At 43.0% G+C, this 21,448-nt stretch overlaps 1 protein-coding gene across 7 annotated transcripts in view; it reads right to left on the bottom strand.

Moving 5' to 3' along the window:
* The window catches only part of LOC126361237 (putative epidermal cell surface receptor), a 402,667-nt gene that overhangs the window by 135,520 nt on the left and 245,699 nt on the right, over positions 1-21,448 (bottom strand). For all 7 annotated transcript variants that reach the window (XM_050007773.1, XM_050007777.1, XM_050007776.1 and 4 more), the window contains exon 3: positions 4,208-4,357. In XM_050007773.1, the coding sequence (XP_049863730.1) occupies positions 4,208-4,357 (150 nt within the window). The remainder of the gene's footprint in view (positions 1-4,207; positions 4,358-21,448) is intronic.

Genomic DNA, 21,448 nt, shown 5'->3' with positions numbered 1-21,448 from the left:
CCCTTCACGTAGATGATGGTACCTGTGTGATCAAAAGCTCGAAGCAACATCACTATTTTTATAGTGTATGCCAGGATCATCCCAGTGAATTCAATGGCACAAAAGTGTTAGTCACATTGCACTCTTTTGTGTTTTAACAAACTCCACATCCTTGAAATACTTTAGTGATGCGATGTTTGCTGAGAATGTCTCTATTATTCCGGCATCTCTGTGTACGCAATATCAACAAATATAAACTGTCTACACTCATCATCATATAAATCATGAAGTAAAGCAATAGGTTATTAAAAAAAGTGGTAGCATCTTACTTGGACATGGAACAGACATGATGATTTATTATTATAGATCTTTTCAGCTATACATCAAACACAATGTATCTTAATTGATGGTGGTCCATCAATCTGGAACCACGCGCGTTCAAGCCATAGTGCTTAAAGCAGGGCTCGTACTTTGAACTGAATTCATGCCTTTTAAACACATGAGGTAGCAAATAGAATCTGTGCGATACATCACATAATAATGACACAAGTAGTGTAGGGAACACATAGTATTATGGAGCGTTCACGTGGTGACGATTCTAAAAACTGTTTCATATTAATATCTGAGAGTACATTACACACATTTATTTATTTCATCCGCTCAGACACGTTGAAAGCAGTAAAACTCTCTTTTCCCAGCGAGTCCGTAGTCATCGACGCTAATTGTAACATACTGAGCAATTCAGCTCTTCTGGAATATTTTTTTCTTATGTGTGGGTGTAGCTGTGTTCTTGAATAAAGTAAAGTTGTGCAGCCACTACCCTCCTTCAATAGCTTTGAAATAGCGATAACTAAAGCATGAACCTCAGCATTCACGACCGTACTTTGCAAAATACACTCAGTACCACTCCCCAAATTCACTATTAGAATTATGGCATTAGCTTATTCACAGACACCCTGCGCACGCGAAGTTGAATAACTGAATGAGGATGGATTTATAGTGGTTATTTCGTTATGTAAGCAATCTATCGTACACTTGGAATAAAGTGTTCTTTGCATTCAAGACTGTAGGTGGTTTCTACATAACATGACATTGCTTTTGAAAATCCAGCTCACACAGATATGCGTTTAGAATCTGAACAGGTATGTATCATTAAGTTATTGTGGCTTATGTTCCGACATGTGCAAAGAAAATGAATGTGTCCATCATCTGAGAGGTATGGATCTGGCATGAGACATTGCCAATTTCAACATAACGATAATCGTTAAGAGTGTAAGAGATTTTATGTGGAAAAATTATGTGCAGTCTAAAGGAAGTTACAGATACTGATATTTCATGGCTGGAAATTGATATTTCCAGCGCCACAGCCGTTCAGGAAGTGGTACACTATTTTAATACATAATGGATAAGAGCTGGACATCATTCCACAACTGACGCCGCACACAGGGACAGTCTACGGAAATTTCTTAAGATCAAAGCAAAGTGTTTATGCAGAGTGGATTGCTCATGATATTTACATCTAGTATGATAGCTTCTTTTCGTTATTCCTATGTATCAGTCCCAATTGCACTACTCCTATGTTTCATGTAAATAACGCATCAATACTGCCACTACTGCTGGTATTACTGCTGTTGCTATAACTATAACTCGAATGCTGGTTTTTTTTAAGTCAACCCTCGTCAGCAGGTCTGATTCGAAACTGCTTGGAGGGCTGAGGTAGTGCCAACGTCGACAGTCTGTAACACAGTGAGCATCCTCCCACGAGAACAGCTTTTGACAGGCCTTTTCCTAATGACGAAATATCATCGCTGGTAATAAGGGGCTACTATAAATGAGTCATACGTTTTCAGAGTATTACTGTACAAACAAGACCGGTGCATGAATAGAAACCATTGTTTCCACCGGTTGCCGTTACGAATGCTGTGCCCTGACAAAATGGCGACAAAGCAATAAAAGAGTTTTTGTTTGATGGAATACGCGTCATGTTTCCATTTATCTGAAATGGTCAATCCCACAATGTGAGTGTGTAGGGCACTGAAAACCTCCATGAAATTGTGGTGGATGAACGAGATTCACCGAAGGTTAATGTTTTCTGTGAAATGTCACAAAGCTGTATGGGCGTTTTTCTTCAGCGAGAAGACAGTGACGTGTACATCTTAATATCTTACATGTGTGATTGTTTCCACAAGTGACTGCTGGTTCCGAGAATTTCACGCTCCAACAAGAAGGGGCACCTCCTCATTGGAGTATCGATGACCGTCACTACCTACGCGCCTAGCTTCAGCATCGCTAGGTTCGGCGGAGTGATGAAGACGACGTGCCTTTGTTGCCTTGGGCCTCCTTGTCGCCATCTCTAGCGTCTTGTGAGTTTCATCCTTTGGTGGTACGTCATGGACCGTGTTTACGTACCCCCATTGCTAAGAACTCTGGAAGAGCTCAGAGAACGCGTCAATGCTGCTTTGACAACCGTTGACAGGATATTGCTACTTAATGGATGGAACGAATTTGACTACCGCTTGGACAGGGGACTTGTGACAGGAGGGTACTCACACAGCATTTATGGAGTGCAAAACGCAAACTTAGTGAGTCGACGGTTCTCTTCATGCATCAATCATTTTTGTACATGTAGCAGTCTAAAACTATCAGTTTAATAAGTCATGGTTGCAAAACACTAACACGAATTCTTTACAGACAATTGGAAAAACCGGTAGAAGCAGCCCATGGGGAGGATCAGTTTGGATTCCGTAGAAATGTAGGAACACGTGAGGCAATACTGATCCTACGAGTTATTTTAGATGCTAGGTAAAAGAAAGGCAAAGCTACGTTTATAGCATTTGTTGACCTAAGAGAAAACTTTTGACAATGCTGACTGGAATACTCTCTTTCAATTTATGAAGGCGGTAGGGGTGAAATACAGAGGGCGAAAAGCTATTTACAATTTGTACTGGAACCAGATGGCAGTTATAAGAGTCGAGGGGCTCGAAAGAGAAGCAATGGTTGAGAAGGGAGTGTGACAGGGTTGTAGCCTATCCCCGATGTTAATCAATATGTACATTGGACAAGCAATAAAGAAAATTTGGACTAAGAACTAAAGTCCAGGGGATGGTCGAAGTAGAGAGGATGTGAAATGGAAACTGGCAATGGCAGGGAAAGCGTTTCTGGAGAAGAGAAAGCTGTTAACATCAAGTATGGCGGAGTGGCCATGCGGTTCTAGGCGCTACAGTCTGGAGCCGAGCGACCGCTGCGGTAGTAGGTTCGAATCCTGCCACGGGCATGGATGTGTGTGATGTCCATAGGTTAGTCAGGTTTAATTAGTCCTAAGTTTTAGGCCACTGATGGCCTCAGAAGTTAAGTCGCATAGTGCTCAGATCCATTTGAACCATCAAGCATGGATTTAAGTGTCAGGAAGTCTCTTCTGAAAGTATCTGTATAGATTGTAGCCATACATGGAAGTCGAACATGGACGATAAATAGTTCAGGCAAGAGGAGGATAGAAGCTTTCTAAATGTGGTGATACAGAAAAATGCTGCAGATTAGATGGGTAGATCGCATAACTAGTGAGGAGGTACTGAACAGAATTGGGGCGAAGAGGAATTTGTGGCACAACTTGACTAGAAGAAGGGATTGATTTGTAGAACACATTCTGAGCCATCAAGTGATCACCAATTTAGTACTGTAGGGAAGTGTGAGTGGTAAAAATCATAGATGGAGGCCAAGAGATGAAAACACTAAGTAGATTCAGATGGATTATGTTGCATTAGTTACTCGGAGATAAAGATACTTCCATAGGATACAGTAGCATGGAGAGCTGCATCAAATCATTTTTTCGACTAAAGACTTTGGGGGTAACAATCATAAACGGAGACCAAGAGATGAATACACTAAGCAGATTCAGAAAGATTATGCTGCACTAGTTACTCTGAGATAAGGAGGCTCGCATAGGATACAGTAGCATGGAGAGCTGCCTCAAATCATTTTTTCGACTAAAGACTTTGGGGGTAAAAATCATAGACGGAGGCCAAGAGATGAATACACTAAGCAGATTCGGAAGGATTGTGTTGCATTTGTTACTCGGAGATAAAGAGGCTCGCATAGGACACAGTAGCAAGGAGAGCTGCCTGAAATCATTTTTAGACTAAAGACTACTACAACAACAACAACAACAGTAGTCTGGAAAATATAGTTCTTTGAAAACGAATGAATCATTAATAAAATGGTCCGCACGTACCGTGGTGGTGAGCATAGAGGTGTCGATGTCGTCGAGAGACAAGTCCTGCAGCGAGGTGGTCATGTTGGCAGCACTGGCGTCGCTCATGTTGACTCCCGCACCGCTGCCCAACGCTCGCCCGGCGCCCGGATCTCGTGACGTCGGCGCCTCCTGTCACAAACCAGGGCCAGTTTCGTCTAAGGAAAGTACTGTAGTTGCTTTCAACAAGGCGACTGAAACAATACAAAAATGCAACACACCAACACGAATTATTTGTAGAAGTATGAAAAAACTTCTAGAAGCCGTTCTAGGGGAAGATCAGCTTGGGTTCTGGAGAAACGTAGGAACACGTGAGGACCCTACGACTTATCTTAGAAGATTGAGTGAGGAAAGGCAAACTTAACCTTTATAGCTTTTGTAGATTTGGGGAAAGCTTATGACGATGTAGACTGCAATACTAGTTGAAATTCTGAACGTAAAAACAAAAAAATAACCACAGCGTCCCCTCTTTCCGTCCCATAATGGGTAAGGGTGATGGATGTTACAGCTTCTCACTTGCTATTGTTGTCCAGATCGAATTAGCGACTAAGTTAGGTCGTCGGCTAGCAACACCTACTCAAAGGAAGGCCTCGGCGCTTGTTGGTGACGTCACGTCAGCTAGGCACGGCGAACGCCGAATCTGTTGCAGGCAGAAACGCCTGGGCGTCCTTATCACTATAAATCTCTTATTTTTGGACAAAATGTTTCGTATTGTTTTGGATTCTGCAGTTTTATTTAGATGAAAGTTTTTCTTACTATCGTAAAGCTGCAAATCTACACCTACATTTACATCCATACTCCGCAAGCCACCTGACGGTGTGTGGCAGAGGGTACCCTGAGTACCTCTATCGGTTCTCCCTTCTATTCCAGTCTCGTATTGTTCGTGGAAAGAAGGATTGTCAGTATGCTTCTGTGTGGGCTCTGATCTCTCTGATTTTATCCTCATTGGCCTCTTCCCGAGATATACCTGGGAGGGAGCAAGATACTGCTGGACTCTTCGGTGAAGGTATGTTCTCGAAACTTTAACAAAAGCCCGTACCGAGCTACTGAGCGTCTCTCCTGCAGAGTCTTCCACTGGAGTTTATCTATCATCTCCGTAACGCTTTCGCGATTACTAAATGTTCCTGTAATGAAGCGCGCTGCTCTCCATTGGATCTTCTCTATCTCTTCTATCAACCCTATCTGGTACGGATCCCACACTACTGAGCAGTATTCAGGCAGTGGGCGAACAAGCGTACTGTCACCTACTTCCTTTGTTTTCGCATTGCATTTCCTTAGGATTCTTCCAATGAATCTCAGTCTGACATCTGCTTTACCGACGATCAACTTTATATGATCATTTCATTTTAAATCACTCCTAATGCGTACTCCCAGATAATTTATGAAATTAACTGCTTCCAGTTGCTGACCTGCTATTTTGTAGCTAAATGATAAGGGAACTATCTTTCTATGTATTCGCAGCACATTTCACTTGTCTACATTGAGATTCAATTGCCATTCCCTGCACCATGCGTCAATTCGCTGCAGATCCTGCTGCATTTCAGTACAATTTTCCATTGTTACAACCTCTCGATACACCACAACATCATCTGCAAAAAGCCTCAGTGAACTTCCGATGTCATCCACCAGGTCATTTATGTATATTGTGAATAGCAACGGTCCTATGACACTCCACGGCGGCACACCTGAAATCACTCTTACTTCGGAAGACTTCTCTCCATTGAGAATGACATGCTGCGTTATGAGGATCATAATTCTGTATTACTGAATCCTGTCGAAACAAACGTAGATCAATATGAGAAGATGCTTTGCCCCATTGCAAGCTTCGGAAATTTTACATTCAAGTAACTATATTTACTTGATCCATTTTGTTATCGAAACTTACCCCAATCCCCTTACAATGAACTAGTTTCTTTTATTTATTTATTTATTTTCGTTTGACATAATCACTGGAAATGTGAACTAATTTACATGTGTAAGTGTCCAACTGTTGCCAGTCATTAGATTACAGTCGTTTTCAACGAAAGGAATTCTAAACAGGAAACAAAATAGCTTCATACATCGAAACTACTGCTGAGCTTAAACTTTTTAAACATGCACATTAGGAAAGATAAATATTCCCCTCTTGCAACTGAAAGGACAAACTTTATAAGATAAAAAAAATTTATTTGATAAAACAAGTATCTCCATTTTGCTCTTTTTCTGCCCCCCACCCCCTCCCCCAACGTATATAATCGCAAGGTATTTCGTTAACATTCAATGCTCCTCACCCCATAGTCAACCAAGATACCTAAAGAAGAGCACCAATACGTTCACAGTTTCTTGTAAAAGCAACGCAGTGCAAAAGTAACTTCCTCAGATTTACAAATAAGGTAAAGAAGCACGAATTCTGTTGCTGCTGGACCATGGAGTTGTTTTTGTATGTCAGTCCTTAAAACAGGTGGAAATTTAAGTTCAGGAGTACACTATTTGTTAAGAAGTGTAATGAATTGCACAATTAATTGATTGCAGAAATCTCTCAGAACAATGTGTGTTGCTCAACTAACGCCAATAGTTTCACATTTTCCTGTGTCAGAGAGGGAGACACCACCATTATGAGCATGCCTGCAACAGACCTGGCGTTCGCCGTGCCTAGCTGACGTGACGTCACGAACAAGCGCCGAGGCCTTCCTTTGAGTCGGTGTTGCCGCTAGTCGATGACGACCTCTGTTGCCCACGTAAGTGGATAATAGCGCCGGAAGTTTTCTCCACCTGTGGTAGTCCCGTAAAAAGTAGACAGTAGATACGTCGTCGCATATATCTACACAGCAAGCAGTGTCGTCTGTAGATTAGCCTAGATGCCTGTCCACAATAGATGCCGCGTTCACGTAACATGATACGCTGTGCTGTACCCGTCCTGTGTGTGATCGCCACTCAGCGGGCAGTACGAGGCCTGACGACATCATATCAATGTGCCATGACAAGCTGTCCACTCCCAGCATCGAACCCTGTAACAGAACGATATCTCTTTCTAGTTCAGTTGTTCGTACGCATGTTGCTGTAGAGTTTATAGAAACTTCTAACGGTACCCTGTGAACCAACTATATAAAGATGTCGACACAGTTTTTCTGTCTACGGATGACTGCTGATGAAAGGCAGTCTTTCTCTGGTTGTAATATACTATGTTGATCATACACTCAAAGACAAAAAAAAAGGCGTACCACGAAGGAATTAGCCGAATGTGACGGAAAATTGGAATGTTGTGGTAAGGTCTTAAGGGACCAAACTGCTGAGGTCATCGGTCCCTAAGCTTCCACACTATTTAATCTAATTCAAACTGACTTACGCTAAGGACGACCCACACACCCATGCCCGAGGGAGGACTAACTTCCGACGGGGGGAGCCGCGTGAACCGCGACAAGACGCCCTACACCACGCGGCTAATGTAACGGAAATGGTACGTGTGGTGTACACGTGCAGAAAGAGAGAAAAACAGGATAATTTATCAAGAGAAAAAGCTTCACAAATTGAGCAAGTCAATAAAGCATTGATACATCTCTTGTCCCTATGGAAGCCGTTATTCGGCCTGCCATTGATTGATAAGAGTTGTCGGATGTTCTCCTGAGGTATGTCGTGGCAAATTCAGTTCAAGTGGCACTTTAGATAGTCAAAATCCCCATCTGGTTAGAGGGTAAAATACAAGCAGCGAAGGTTGTATACAGCTTGTACAGAAACCAGACGCCAGTTATAAAGAGTCGAGAGGCTTGAAAGGGAAGCAGTTGTCGGGAAGGGAGTGATACAGGGCTGTAGCTTATCCCCAATATTATTCATTCCGTACATTGAACAAGCACTAAAGGAAAACTTTGAGGTTTGCCGATGAAATCGTAATTCTGTCAGAGACAGCAAAGATTTCGGGAGAGTAGTTGAATGGAATGGACATTGTCTTGGAAGGAGGATGTAAGATGAATAATAACAAAACGAAAATAAGATAGTGGAATGTGGTCTAAATGTATCAGGCGATGCTGAGGGAATTAGATTAAGAAACGACACACTGAAAGTAGTAGGTCAGTTTTGCTATATGTACAGCAAAGGAACTGATTATCTATGAAGTAAAGAGGATATAAAATGTAGACTGGCAATGGCAAGAAAAGATTTTTTGAAGAAGATAAATTTGTTACCATGGGATATATATTTACGTGCTAGGAAGTCTTTTCTGAAGATATTTGTCTGGAGCGAATCTTGTATGGTACTGAAACGTGGATGAAAAGTTCAGACAAGAAAAGATTACAAGTTTTGAAATGCGGTACTACAGAAAAATGCTGAAGATTAGGTGGGTAGGACGAGTAACCAATGAGGAGATACTGAATAGAATAGGGGAGAAAAGAAATTTGTGGCATAACTTATCTAAAAGAAGGGATAGGACATATTCTAAGACATCAAGAGATCTCAAATTTACGAGTAGTACTGGAGGGAAATGGGGGGAGAGGGGGAAGAACTGTAAATGGAGACAAGAATACAGTGAGCAGGTTCAAAAGGATGCACGGTGTAGTAGTTATTCGAAAATGAAGAAACTTGCACGGCATGAAGTACCGTGGAGAGAAGCATCAAGCTGGTCTTCGGACTAAAGACCACCACCACCACAACAACAACAACAACAACAAAAATGTGTTCTTTGTCACCATTCTCTGTAGAGTTCCAAAGATTTTTTGTCTGCTATTCAATTGGAGTTTCTACAGTTATTTGAAATGTGTATTGCGGTTAGCAATTCGTCTAATGTCATCAGTCACTGTAATTGTCTTAGGTGATTTCCATTATTTTATCAAAACTGTCCACCTTCCACAAGTGTGTTGCAGCCCTATATCTGATTCCTACCGCCTCGCGCAGTGACTCCAAGGAGGCAGTGCCGAGAGCCCCAAATAACCGAAACCACGCTCGTCTCTGCCCACGCCTCACAGCAGTCCTGCTTAATACGAAGGGGAGTGTGATTCTCTGAATGCTCGATGTAAACAAACTACTGGCTCATCTAGCGCACTGTGTACCGTCTAATCCCTGTTAAACGTAATTCGTAGTACGTAGTTTTCAGTGTAGGTCCTTTTCACCTTGTGCAGTAACTTCTGTGCGTTAATAGTTGCAATTCTTAAATATCGTGTCATTCTTTGTCTGGCGATGTTGGTGCTGTCAAAATAGAGTCGTGAAATATTATGTAGCATTCCACTTAACATTAAGTTCAGTTTTGTCCACTGAACTGGTAATTTGTATAACGTGTACCAAGTATTTACACACTGACACGAAAAAAATAGTCGACGCACCATGGAGTTACGCAAATTTGTCACAAATTGATACTGATTTACTGGCATCGAAGGAAAATGCAAAATTTAATCTCTAACGGCCTACGGATGAATGTCTACTCTTCAGCTCGATTCCACCTCGCAGCTGGCAAGGACAGTAAACAGCGGACATATCGATACCCCCCATGAACCATGGACCTTGCCGTTGGTGGGGAGGCTTGCGTGCCTCAGTGATACAGATAGCCGTACCGTAGGTGCAACCACAACGGAGGGGTATCTGTTGAGAGGCCAGACAAGCGTGTGGTTACTGAAGAGAGGTAGCAGCCTTTTCGGTAGTTGCAGGGGCAACAGTCTGGATGATTGACTGATCTGGCCTTGTAACACTAACCAAAACGGCCTTGCTGTGCTGGTACTGCGAACGGCTGAAAGCAAGGGGAAACTACAGCCGTAATTTTTCCCGAGAGCACACAGCCTTACTGTATGGTTAAATGATGATGGCGTCCTCTTGGGTAAAATATTCTGTAGGTAAAATAGTCCCCCATTCGGATCTCCGCGCGGGGACTACTCAGGAGGACGTCGGTATCAGGAGAAAGAAAATTGGCGTGGAATGTCAGATTCCGTAATCGGTCAGGTAGGCTAGAAAATTTCAAAAGGGAAATGGATAGAATTTAGTTAAATATAGTAATAATTGGTGAAGTTCGGTCGCAGGAGGAACAAGACTTCTGGTCATGTGAATACTTGGTTATAAATACAAAATCAAATAGGGGTAGGTTTAATAATGAATTTAAAAAATAGGAGTGCGGGTAAGCTACTACAGACAGCACATGGAACGCATTCTTGTGGCCATGAAAGACACGAAGCCCACGCATACCACAGCAGTACAAGTTTATATGCCAACCAGCTCCGTAGATGACGAAGACATTGAAGAAAAGTATAAAAGATATAAAAGGTGGTGGTGGTTAGTGTTTAACGTCCCGTCGACAACAAGGTCATTAGAGACGGAGCGCAAGCTCGGGTTAGGGAAGGATTGGGAAGGAAATCGGCCGTGACCTTTCAAAGGAACCATCCCGGCATTTGCCTGAAACGATTTAGGGAAATCACGAAAAACCTAAATCAGGATGGCTGGAGACGGGATTGAACCGTCGTCCTCCCGAATGCGAGTCCAGTGTGCTAAAAGATAGAAAAGAAATTATTCAGATAGTGAAGGAAGATGAAAATTTAATAGTCATGGGTGACTAGAATTCGATGGTAGGAAAAACAAGAGAAGAAAACTTAGTAGGTGAATATGGAATGGGGGTAAGAAATGAAAGAGGAAGCCGCCTGATAGAATCATAGCTAACACTTGCTTCCAGAATCATGAAAGAGGGTTGTTTACATGGAAGAATCCTGGAGATACTAAAAGGTTTCAGATATATTATATAATGGTAAGACAGAGATTTAGGAACCAGGTTTTAAATTGTAAGGCATTTCCAGGGGCATATGTGGACTCTGACTGTAGATTAAAACTGAAGAAACTGCAAAAAAGGGGGAATTTAAGGAGATAGGCCGTGAATAAACTCACAGAACCAGAGGTTGCAGAGAGTTTTAGGGAGAGCATTAGGGAACGATTGACAGGAAATGGGTAGCGGGAAGGCAGCAGAGGATCAAGTAGGTAAAAAGACGAGGGCTAGTAGAAATCCTTGGGTAACAGAAGATACATTAAATTTAACTGATGAAAGGATAAAATATAAAAATGCAGTGAGTGAAGCAGGCAAAAAGGAATACAAACGTCTCAAAAAAGAGATCGACAGGAAGTGCAAAATAGCTAAGCAGGGATGGCTAGAGCACAAATGTAAGGATGGAAGGGGGTAAGATAGATACTGCCAACAGGAAAATTAAAGAGACCTTTGGAGAAAAGAGAACCACTTGTATGAATATCAAGAGCTCAGATGGAAACCCAATTCTAAGCAAGGATAGGGAAAGCAGAAAGGTGGAAGGAGTATGTAGAGGGTCTATACCAGAGCGATGTACTTGAGAACAATATTATGGAAATGGAAGAGTATGTAGATAAAATGGAAGATATGATACTGCGTGAAGAGTTTGACAGAGCACTGAAAGACCTAAGTTGAAACAAGGCCCCGGGAGTAGATAACGTTCCATTAGAATGACTGGCAGCCTTGGGAGAGCCATCCCTGACAAAACTCTACCATCTGGCGAGGAAGATGTATGAGACGGGGAAATATCCTCAGACTTCAACAATATAATAATTTCAAGCCGGTGTTGACAGATGTGAATCTTACCTAACTATCAGTTTAATACGTCACGGCTGCAAAATACTAACACGAATTCTTTACAGACGAATGGAAAAACTGGTACAAGCCGACCTCCGGAAAATCAGTTTGGATTCCGTACAAATAGTGGAACACGTGAGGCAATACTGACACTACGACTTATCTTAGAAGATAGATTAAGGAAAGGCAAACCTACGTTTCTAGCATTTGTAGACGTTTGTAGACTTAGAGAAAGCTTTTGACAATGTTGGCTGGAGTACTCTCTATCAAATTCTGAAGGTGACAGGGGTAAAATACAGGCAGCGAGAGACTATTTACAATTTGTACAGAAAGCAGATGGCCGTCATAAGAGTCGAGGGACACGAAAGGGAAGCAGTGGTTGGGAAGAGAGTGAGACAGGTTTGTAGCCTCGCCCCATGTTATTCAATCTGTATATTGAGCAAACAGTGAAGGAAACAAAAGAAAAATTTGGAGTAGTTATTAAAATCCATGGAGAAGAAGTAAAAACGTTGAGGTTCGCCGATGACATTGTAATTCTGTCAGAGACAGCAAAGGACCAGGAAGAGCAACTGAACGGAGCGGACAGCGTCTTGAAAGGAGGATATAAGACGAACATCAACAAAAGCTAACGAGGATAATGGAATGTAGTGGAATTAAGTCGAGTGATGCTGAGGGAATTAGATTAGGAAAAGAGACACTTAAAGTAGTAAAGGTGTTTTGCTATTTGGGGAGAAAAATAACTGATGATGGTCGAAGTAGAGAGGATATAAAATGTAGACTGGCAATGGCAAGGAAAACGATTCTGAAGAAGATAAATTTGTCAACATCGAGTATTGATTTAAGTGTCAGGAAGACGTTTCTGAAAGCATTTGTATGGAGTGTAGCCATGTATGGAAGTGAAACATGGACGATAAATAGTTTAGACAAGAAGAGAATAGAAGCTTTCGAAATGTGGTGCTACAGAAGAATGCTGAAGATTAGATGGGTAGATCACATAACTAATGAGGAGGTATAGAAAAGAACTGGGGATAAGAGAAATTTGTGGCACAACTTGACTAGAAGGGATTAGTTGGTAGGGCATGTTCTGAGGCATCGAGGAATCACCAACTTGGTATTGGATAGCAGCGTGGAGAGTAAAAAATGTAGAGGCGAAGAGATGAATACACTAAGCAAATTCAGAAAGATGTATGATGTATTAGGTACTGGGAGATGAAGAATCTTGCACAGGATCAAGTAGCATGGAGAGCTGCATCAAACCTGTCTCTGGACTGAAGACCATAACAAAAACAACAACAACAACAACAACAAGCATCGATACCCCAGCATAAAGTTTTGGGAATTTAATTCTGCGTAGTCAGTTGGGTTGTAACTACTCATTGCAGAACAGGCGCAAGAATAGTATCCGCAGATGTCAGCATCCGAAAGAGGACGTGTAGTTGGGCTCACAGAAGCCGACCGGAGTAATCTGCGAATACCTCGAGAGTTGAGTAGGAGCGATGCCCCTTTTTGACGACGTTGACAGGAATGAGTGAACCATGGTCGATCACAGTGTCAAGAAGAAAGCGGTCGACCTAGCGAGACGATAGAACGGGAGGACCGAGCAATCGTCAGAGAGACACTCAGAACCCGGAATTCATCAAAATAATCAATTCCACGTGCAACTGGTGTTTCAGTGACTACAACGGTCATTAACAGGCGGCTTGCAGAAAGGGGTCTGATCTCACTAGACACTCCTTGTGCCAGCTACCATTCACCTCTGTGCACCAACAAGCCCCTTTACAATAGTGTCGGGCACATTCGGCCTGGAATTTCATCGACTGGAGTAGAATAGTCTTCAGTGATCGGTCCCGCTTCGAACTGGGTCCCAACGACCAGTGAAGACATGTCGGGAGACACCTCGGACAACGGTGGGATACCAACGTGACTTTCGACTGCCATATAGCCCTAAAACCAGGCGTGATAGTCTGGAGTGCTAGTTCATTTCATTTTACAGCAGGACGTCTTTGGTTGTTGCCCTACATGGTAAGCCAGCAAGATAGTGCCCGCCGACACAAGGCGAGAGGTTCCACTGCTTGTCGTCAAGCTTGCCAAACTCTATCTTGGTCAGCAAGTTTGTCAGATCTCTCCCCAACTGAGAATGTTTGGAGCATTATGGGTAATCCCTCCAACCAGCTAGGGATTTTGACGATCTAACAAGCCAGTTGGACAGAATTTGGTACGTTATCCCTCAGGAGTACATCCATCAACCATCAATCGATGCCAAGCCGAATGCTGTCATGGTGGTCAGACGTGGACCAAGGCGTTACTGACTTGCACAGTTTATGAAGCTCTTTCTCTTGAATACATCACCCTTTTTTTTAAATTGTAACCATTTGTTTTTATGTACCTATTTCCGCCCAATTCGGATAATTCCTTTGAGGTGCGAAGTTTCTTTTTTTTTTTTTTTTTTTGTCGTAGAGTGTTTGTCGACTATAATATTTGCTTAAAGCTCAATGTCGTTTCTACTTTTGGGCGATAGCACAAACAAATGATCGTCAGCATGTGCAATGATTCTGTCAGTATTCTCCTCCCTGTCCATTAGGCGTAGGTTCAGTTCGATTGCAGTATCTCAGAAGATGGGCCTGCAGATCGCACCATGAATACATCCTGTTGTAATTAATTTGATTTGTTTGCGATTTTCTCCTTTCCATTCCACAGTTGTGTCCCTGGAGTTACGTAATAGCCTGGAATACAGGGTTCTTTATACTCTCAGTTCAAATGGTTCTGAGCACTATGGGACTTAACATCTGTGGTCATCAGTCCCCTAGAACTTAGAACTACTTAAACCTAACTAACCTAAGGACATCACACACATCCATGTCCGAGGCAGGATTCGAACCTGCGACCGTAGCGGTCGCGCGGTTCCAGACTGATACTCTCAGTTCCCAGAGACGCATGAACACTGCAGGCCATCAACGGGATATGAAATGACGATAGGTATCTATATCTACATCTACATCCATACTCCGCAAGCCACTTGACGGTGTGTGGCAGAGAGTACCCTGAGTACCTCTATCGGTTCTCCCTTCTATTCCAGTCTCGTATTGTTCGTGGAAAGAAGGATTGTCGGTATGCTTCTGTGTGGGCTCTAAACTCTCTGATTTTATCCTCATTGGCCTCTTCGCGAGATATACGTGGGAGGGAGCAATATACTGCTTGACTCTTCGGTGAGGGTATGTTCTCGAAACTTTAACAAAAGCCCGTACCGAGCTACTGAGCTTCTCTCCTGCAGAGTCTTCCACTGGAGTTTATCTATCATCTCCGTAACGCTTTCGCGATTACTAAATGTTCCTGTAACGAAGCGCGCTGCTCTCCGTTGGATCTTCTCTATCTCTTCTATCAACCCTATCTGGTACGGATCCCACACTGTTGAGCAGTATTCAAGCAGTGGGCCAACAAGCGTACTGTAACCTACTTCCTTTGTTTTTGGATTGCATTTCCTTAGGATTCTTCCAATGAATCTCAGTCTGGCATCTGCTTTACCGACAATCAACTTTATATGATTATTCAATTTTAAATGACTCCTAATGCGTACTCCCAGATAATTTATGGAATTAAGTGCTTCCAGTTGCTGACCTGCTATTTTGTAGCTAAATGATAAGTATCGCAACTGATTGAGTTTCCTTCTCCGAAATCTAACATATCTACGTTCAGGAGACACCTGTCTGTCTTTGGGAGGTTACACACGTCTCCAAGACGTGCGTAAAGTGGCCTACATCCTTTTGGCTCTGATCGGTCTTCGTCAGTTAATTTCTTTATGAGAACAGCATTCCACAATTTCCACGATTTGGAAACCTTTTTCATCCGCAAGACCTCCTTCAGTCCTTCGCTTAACTATGGTGTGTTTCCGCAGTTAACTATGGAGTGTGACTTGTTACTAAATACAACTGGTGCCGTCCGTTGCGTAGTTTGTTGCCATCTCTGCATGTAATGCTGTACTTGTGGTAGGTCTGCGAACAGCCACGGTATCGCAAGTGGAGCTAAGGGCGTGCAAAACCATCATCATCTATCGGCCCAGAACATTCAGATCGTTTACGTTTTTGTACGCACTTATTACATGTGGTGGGCAAAAATACGAAAACACAATAAACAACACATTATCTAGTCTAATAGGACACAGAAATCAGTTGGCATTTGAAACAGCTTCCATTCGTTTACTTTTCAAGGGAATCCGATACCATTCTTTCTGTAAAATACTGGTATTTGCAGGTAACGATGTTGGAGGTGGATAGCACTCACCAGTCTTCTCACCAAAGTGGACCACAAAGACTCAATAATATTGAGATCAGATGATAGTGGTGGCCTGGGAAGATGCGAAAATTCATCCTCGTACTCACAGAACCAATTCTGGACGATGAATGAAAGGGGTCGTTTCGTCGTCGTACACAGCATCGTCACTGGGGATGAAACATTGTAGCATGGTATGAACCTTATCAGCCAAAATGATCACTTAATCCTTGGCAGGAATGTGGGTTTGCAGAGTAACCGTGGGGCCCATGTAATACCACGATATGGCTGCCCATATCATCAGCGACCTCTGTCGTGTTTCACTCTTGTGACAAACTCGTCCACGTTGTGACTTAGCGAATGAAGTTTTACCGTTTTCCCTGCGTGCGATATGGATGTTCTATACAATGCCTCTTGAAATACCAGCACCTCGGCTACATTGGTTACGGAAGCACCAACCGTACGGGCACCAACAATTTGCGCACTTAGAATTCACTTAGCTCCAATATACTGCAGTCTCAAGTATACAGAACACTGTCCTGATACTACCAGCGTATTGGGAACATTGTACAACTCCCGTAAGTTGTCAAATACAACAGCGCAGCCTGCAGACTTAGCTGCCATCCGCATGTACACTACTGGCCATTAAAATTGCTACACCAAGAAGAAATGCAGATGATAAACGGGTATTCATTGGACAAATATATTATACTAGAACTGACATGTGATTACATTTTCACGCAATTTGGGTGCATAGACCCTGAGAAATCAGTACCCAGAGCAACGCCTGGGCATTGAGTCAAACAGAACTTGGATGGCGTTAACAGGTACAGCTGCCCTTGCAGCTTCAACACATCACAGTTCATCACGATTCTTGTGACGAGCCAGTTGCTCGGCCACTATTGACCAGACGTTTTCGGTGAGAGATCTGGAGGATGTGCTGGCTAGGGCAGCAGTCGAACATTTTCTGTATCCAGAAGGGCCCTTATAGGACCAGCAACATGCGGTCATGCATTATCCTGCTGAAATGTAGGGTTTCGCAGGGATCGAATGAAGGGTAGAGCCACGGGTCGTAACACATCTGAAATGTAACGTCCACTGTTCAAAGTGCCGTCAATGCGAACAAAACGTGACAGAGACGTGCAACCAATGGCACCCCATACCATCACGCCGGGTGATATGCCAGTATGGCGATGACGAATACACGCTTCCAATGTGCGTTTACCGCGATGTCGCCAAGCACGGATGCGATCATCATGATGCTGTAAACAGAACCTGGATTCATCCGAAAAAATGACGTTTTACCATTCGTGCACCCAGGTTCGTCGTTGAGTACACCATTGCAGGCGCTCCTATCTGTGATGCAGCGTCAAGGGTGACCGCAGCCATGATCTCCAAGCTGATAGTCCTTGCTGCTGCAAACGTCGTCGAACTGTTCGTGCAGATGGTTGTTGTCTTGCAAACGTCCCCATCTGTTAACTCAGGGATCGAGACGTGGCTGCACGATCCGTTACAGCCATGCGTGTAAGATGCCTGTCATCCCGCCTGCTAGTGATACGAGACCGTTAGGATCCAGCACGGCGTTCCGCATTACGCTCCTGAACCCAACGATTCCACATTCTGCTAACAGTTATTGGATCTCGACCAACGCGAGCAACAATGTCGCGATTCGATAAACCGCAACCGCGATAGCCTACAATCCGACCTTTATCAAAGTCGGAAACGTGATGGTACGCATTTCTCCTTCTTACACGAGGCATCACAACAACGTTTCACCAGGCAACGCCGGTCAACTGCTATTTGTGTATGAGAAATAGGTTGGAAACTTTCCTCATGTCAGCACGTTGTAGGTGTCGCCAAAGGCGCCAACCTTGTGTGAATGCTCTGAAAAGATAATCATTTGCATATCACAGCATCTCCTTCCTGTCGGTTAAATTTCGCGTCTCTAGCACGTCATCTTCGTGGTGTAGCAATTTTAATGGCCAGTAGTGTATGTTCAAGTATGCGTTTCTCGCAGTGTTTCCATGGTTTTGTCAAACTCCTGTAGATCCATATTCAATACCTTCGTAAAAGTGAATGAAACTTCAATTTCTACTACTACTACTACAGCTCCAGTGAAGTGATTCTCCGGAAGTGTCGGTTGGAAGCGGGCGTCAAAAATCTACAGCCTCCTTGCTGCCTTTTTTTTTTTTTTTTTTTTTTTTTTTTTTTTTTTTTTTTTTTTTTTTTTTTTTTCGCGATGGCTTTCACAATCCCCTCCTTTCGCGCGCAAAGCTGCTAGAAGAACGTGTCTGACTGGTACCAGTTGGCATGTCACGGGCTTCCAAGGCCAAACTCGTAATAATAGTCTGAATCTGATGGCGCCTCAACGAATACCTGTTGGCGACTTCCCTTCCCGTACTAGTAGAGGCAGCAAAAGCCTTTTTTTTATCTTGGAACGCGTAAGTACCAGACGTCGTCAATATTACCTGAACGAATCCGGTTGCGATGGTCACATGCGGACGAACAAGGGATAGCAGAAGGTAGTATTACCGAATAAGAACAATTCTAATATTCAAAGAAGTATTCTCGGGCGTACGGCCGCATCTCAGCTTCCAACAGGCACAATATTTTGGCAGACGACCACACTACTCAGTCGTAGAAGCCCTGAGTGGCTTACTGCCGGCGATCATGCAAGTGGCTTTCACCTCCTAGTCTCCGGACAACGCAGATTGGAACGACCACATATGTAATGTTGTGGGGAACGCAAACCAAAGACAACGTTATATTGGCAGAAGGCTTAGAAGGTGCAACAGCTCAACTAAAGAAACAGCCTACCCTACGTTAGGGATGTTTGCCCTCTGGTAGAGAATTGCTGTGCGGAGTGGGATCCTTACCAGATAGGACTGACGGAGAACAAAGCAAGAAGTCCAAAGTAGGCAGCTCGTTTTGTATTATGCCGAAATGGGGTAGTGTGTGTCATGGGTATGATAAGCGAGTTGTGGTGGCAACATTGCAGCAAAGGCATTTTTCGTTACGGCGAGATCTTTCCACGAAATTTCAATCACCAACTTTCTCCTCTGAATGTGAAAATATTTTATTGACGCGAATCTTCATATGGAGAAATGATTATCGTAATAAACTAAGAAAAATTAGAGCTCTTACGGAAAGATTTAAATGTTCATTTTTCCCACGCACTGTTCGAGAGTGGAACGGCAGACAAACACTGTGAACGTGATTGGATGAACCCTCGGAAAGGCACTTCAGTGTAAACTGAAGATTAGTCACGTAGGTGCAGGTGTAGATAGCCATCTTCCGAACTCTGCAGCGGGTCCGCTTACGCTTCGGTCAAAAAACGAAAGAACATTAGCGTAACTACAAACCGAGTTCAAGCTCGAATGGGACAAGGGTATGAAAGAAAACCGGCTGTGTTCTTTTCAATGGAAATGTTACAGCATTCACCTTAATCGGTTTAGGGAAATCACGAGCATGATAGTTTTATCTCCGTTCGAAACTTGCCCTCGGGAAGAAGTTCAGTACATAACGTACCCGTTGGTCCTCTGTCTGCATCAGATGTAATTCCCTGCCGAAACAATGAACCTCTTTCTGCATGTTGTGCCATGGAAATGTGGGTTTCCCACCCTTGCTAATGCTGTAACCACAGTTAAGAATGACTAACTTTTCTCTTACTTATAAATTAATCAATTCTTTCGTGATACCGTTTAAACAGACCAAAGTAATACTTTGGTGTGACAATGGGAAACACATATCTGTCGTTATTATTAGTCTTTTGTCCGCTTCTTCATCCGCGTATGCGTACAACAGATATTTGGAACACATCTCATCCTCCCCCTCCCGTCTCTCCATCTCCTCCAAGTCCTTGTGTCTTTGGCTTTCCATCTTCTTCTTCACCCATCCCTCTGTCCTTTCTTCTTCTGCAGTCTCTCTGTTCATTTCTCCCTCCCACCTTTCTCTATTATCTCTTCCAATTCACTCTCTCTGTATCCATCTCCTACTACCGCCTCTCTCTATCCATCTCTCCTACTTCCTACCACTCTGTCCACCTCCCCACCTTCTCCCCCTCCCTCCCTCTCTCTCTCTCCCTCCCTCTCTCTCTCTCTCTCTCTCTCTCTCTCTCTCTCTCTCTCTCTCTCTCTCTCTCTCTCTCTCTCTCTCTCCCCTTTCCCCCCTTTCTCTCTATCCCCTTCTGTCTCCTCTCTGTTCATCTCCTCCTCCTGTCTGTCCGTCCACCTCCTCCTTCCCCATTTCTCCATCCACTTCACCACCCCCCCCCCCCTCTCACTAGCCATCTCCTCCTTCCCTCCTCTTTCTGCTCCGTCATACCCACCCACATGCATAGCCCTAGGAACACATTCTGATATTACCCACGCAACACGCCATTCATGCAGGATAGCCTAGATGTCAGGTGTTACCAACACTGTTTCACCTCCACCCCTTTGGCAGCTAGTTGGTGCCCTCATTCTCAAATACTGGACGACTACAATCTAAGTAATCTGTGTGCTGTGAATTATGTTGTCTCAAGACATAAACACAGTTTCTAACTGCAATATGTGTCTTAACTATGTTAAACCTTCAATGTAAGATAATATCTCGTAATGAGCAGTTTATGACAGCATTGTAATTTTTTAAATTCTATCAATAATTACATGAGATATCAAAAAGCAATTTTTTGTTTCCCCTGGAAGTCGTTAAATGGGCAATCTACAGTAAGTCTATGCACCAGTTTCGCTGTTTAATCTGCATATACAAAAATGGATGCTTGTGTGTACATATGTACATCCCACATGGCCTCCTAAACCACTCGATCGATTTAAACCAAATTTGGTACACACGCTACTCACTGTCTGGAATGAAGTACTGTGGTTACCACACAGTACTTCTTTCTAGACGACGAGTAGCATATGTATCAAATTTTGTTTTTGTATGTGTAAATAAACGGCGAAAATGGCGCACAGATTCTACAACGTTTTTCAGGAGTAACAAAAATTTGATTTTCGATATTTCACGTAATTATTGATCGAATTTAAAAATTTAAAATGCTATCATAAAGTATTCACTACGAGATACCGCCCTAAGTTCAGAGTTTAACACAGTTAAGATAAGTAGTACAAGTAGAAACTGCATATGTGCCTTTAGGCAGCACCACTCACGCCGCGTTAATTCCCCGGAATATGTTCATCCAGTATTCGAGAATGAAGCACATTATGACATTTTAACAAACTTTAAACATAATTTCATGCTTAACGTCAAATAAATAACACATTAACTCATGTTTAAAGTAACCAGACGTTTGTAGCAGCTTTATAGTCGAGAGAATCTGGTTTCATACAGCTCATCAGACTACTCTATCTGTTCTCTTCTTATTTGAGCTGTTTATCTTTCATGTTTAATTTCTGTTGAAGGATAAACTCTTAAAAATA

The sequence above is a fragment of the Schistocerca gregaria genome, chromosome 1 (assembly GCF_023897955.1).
Source record: "Schistocerca gregaria isolate iqSchGreg1 chromosome 1, iqSchGreg1.2, whole genome shotgun sequence".
NCBI lineage: Eukaryota > Metazoa > Arthropoda > Insecta > Orthoptera > Acrididae > Schistocerca > Schistocerca gregaria.
The sequence above is the reverse complement of the archived record's forward strand: the minus strand, read 5'-3'. Positions and strand labels throughout refer to the sequence as shown.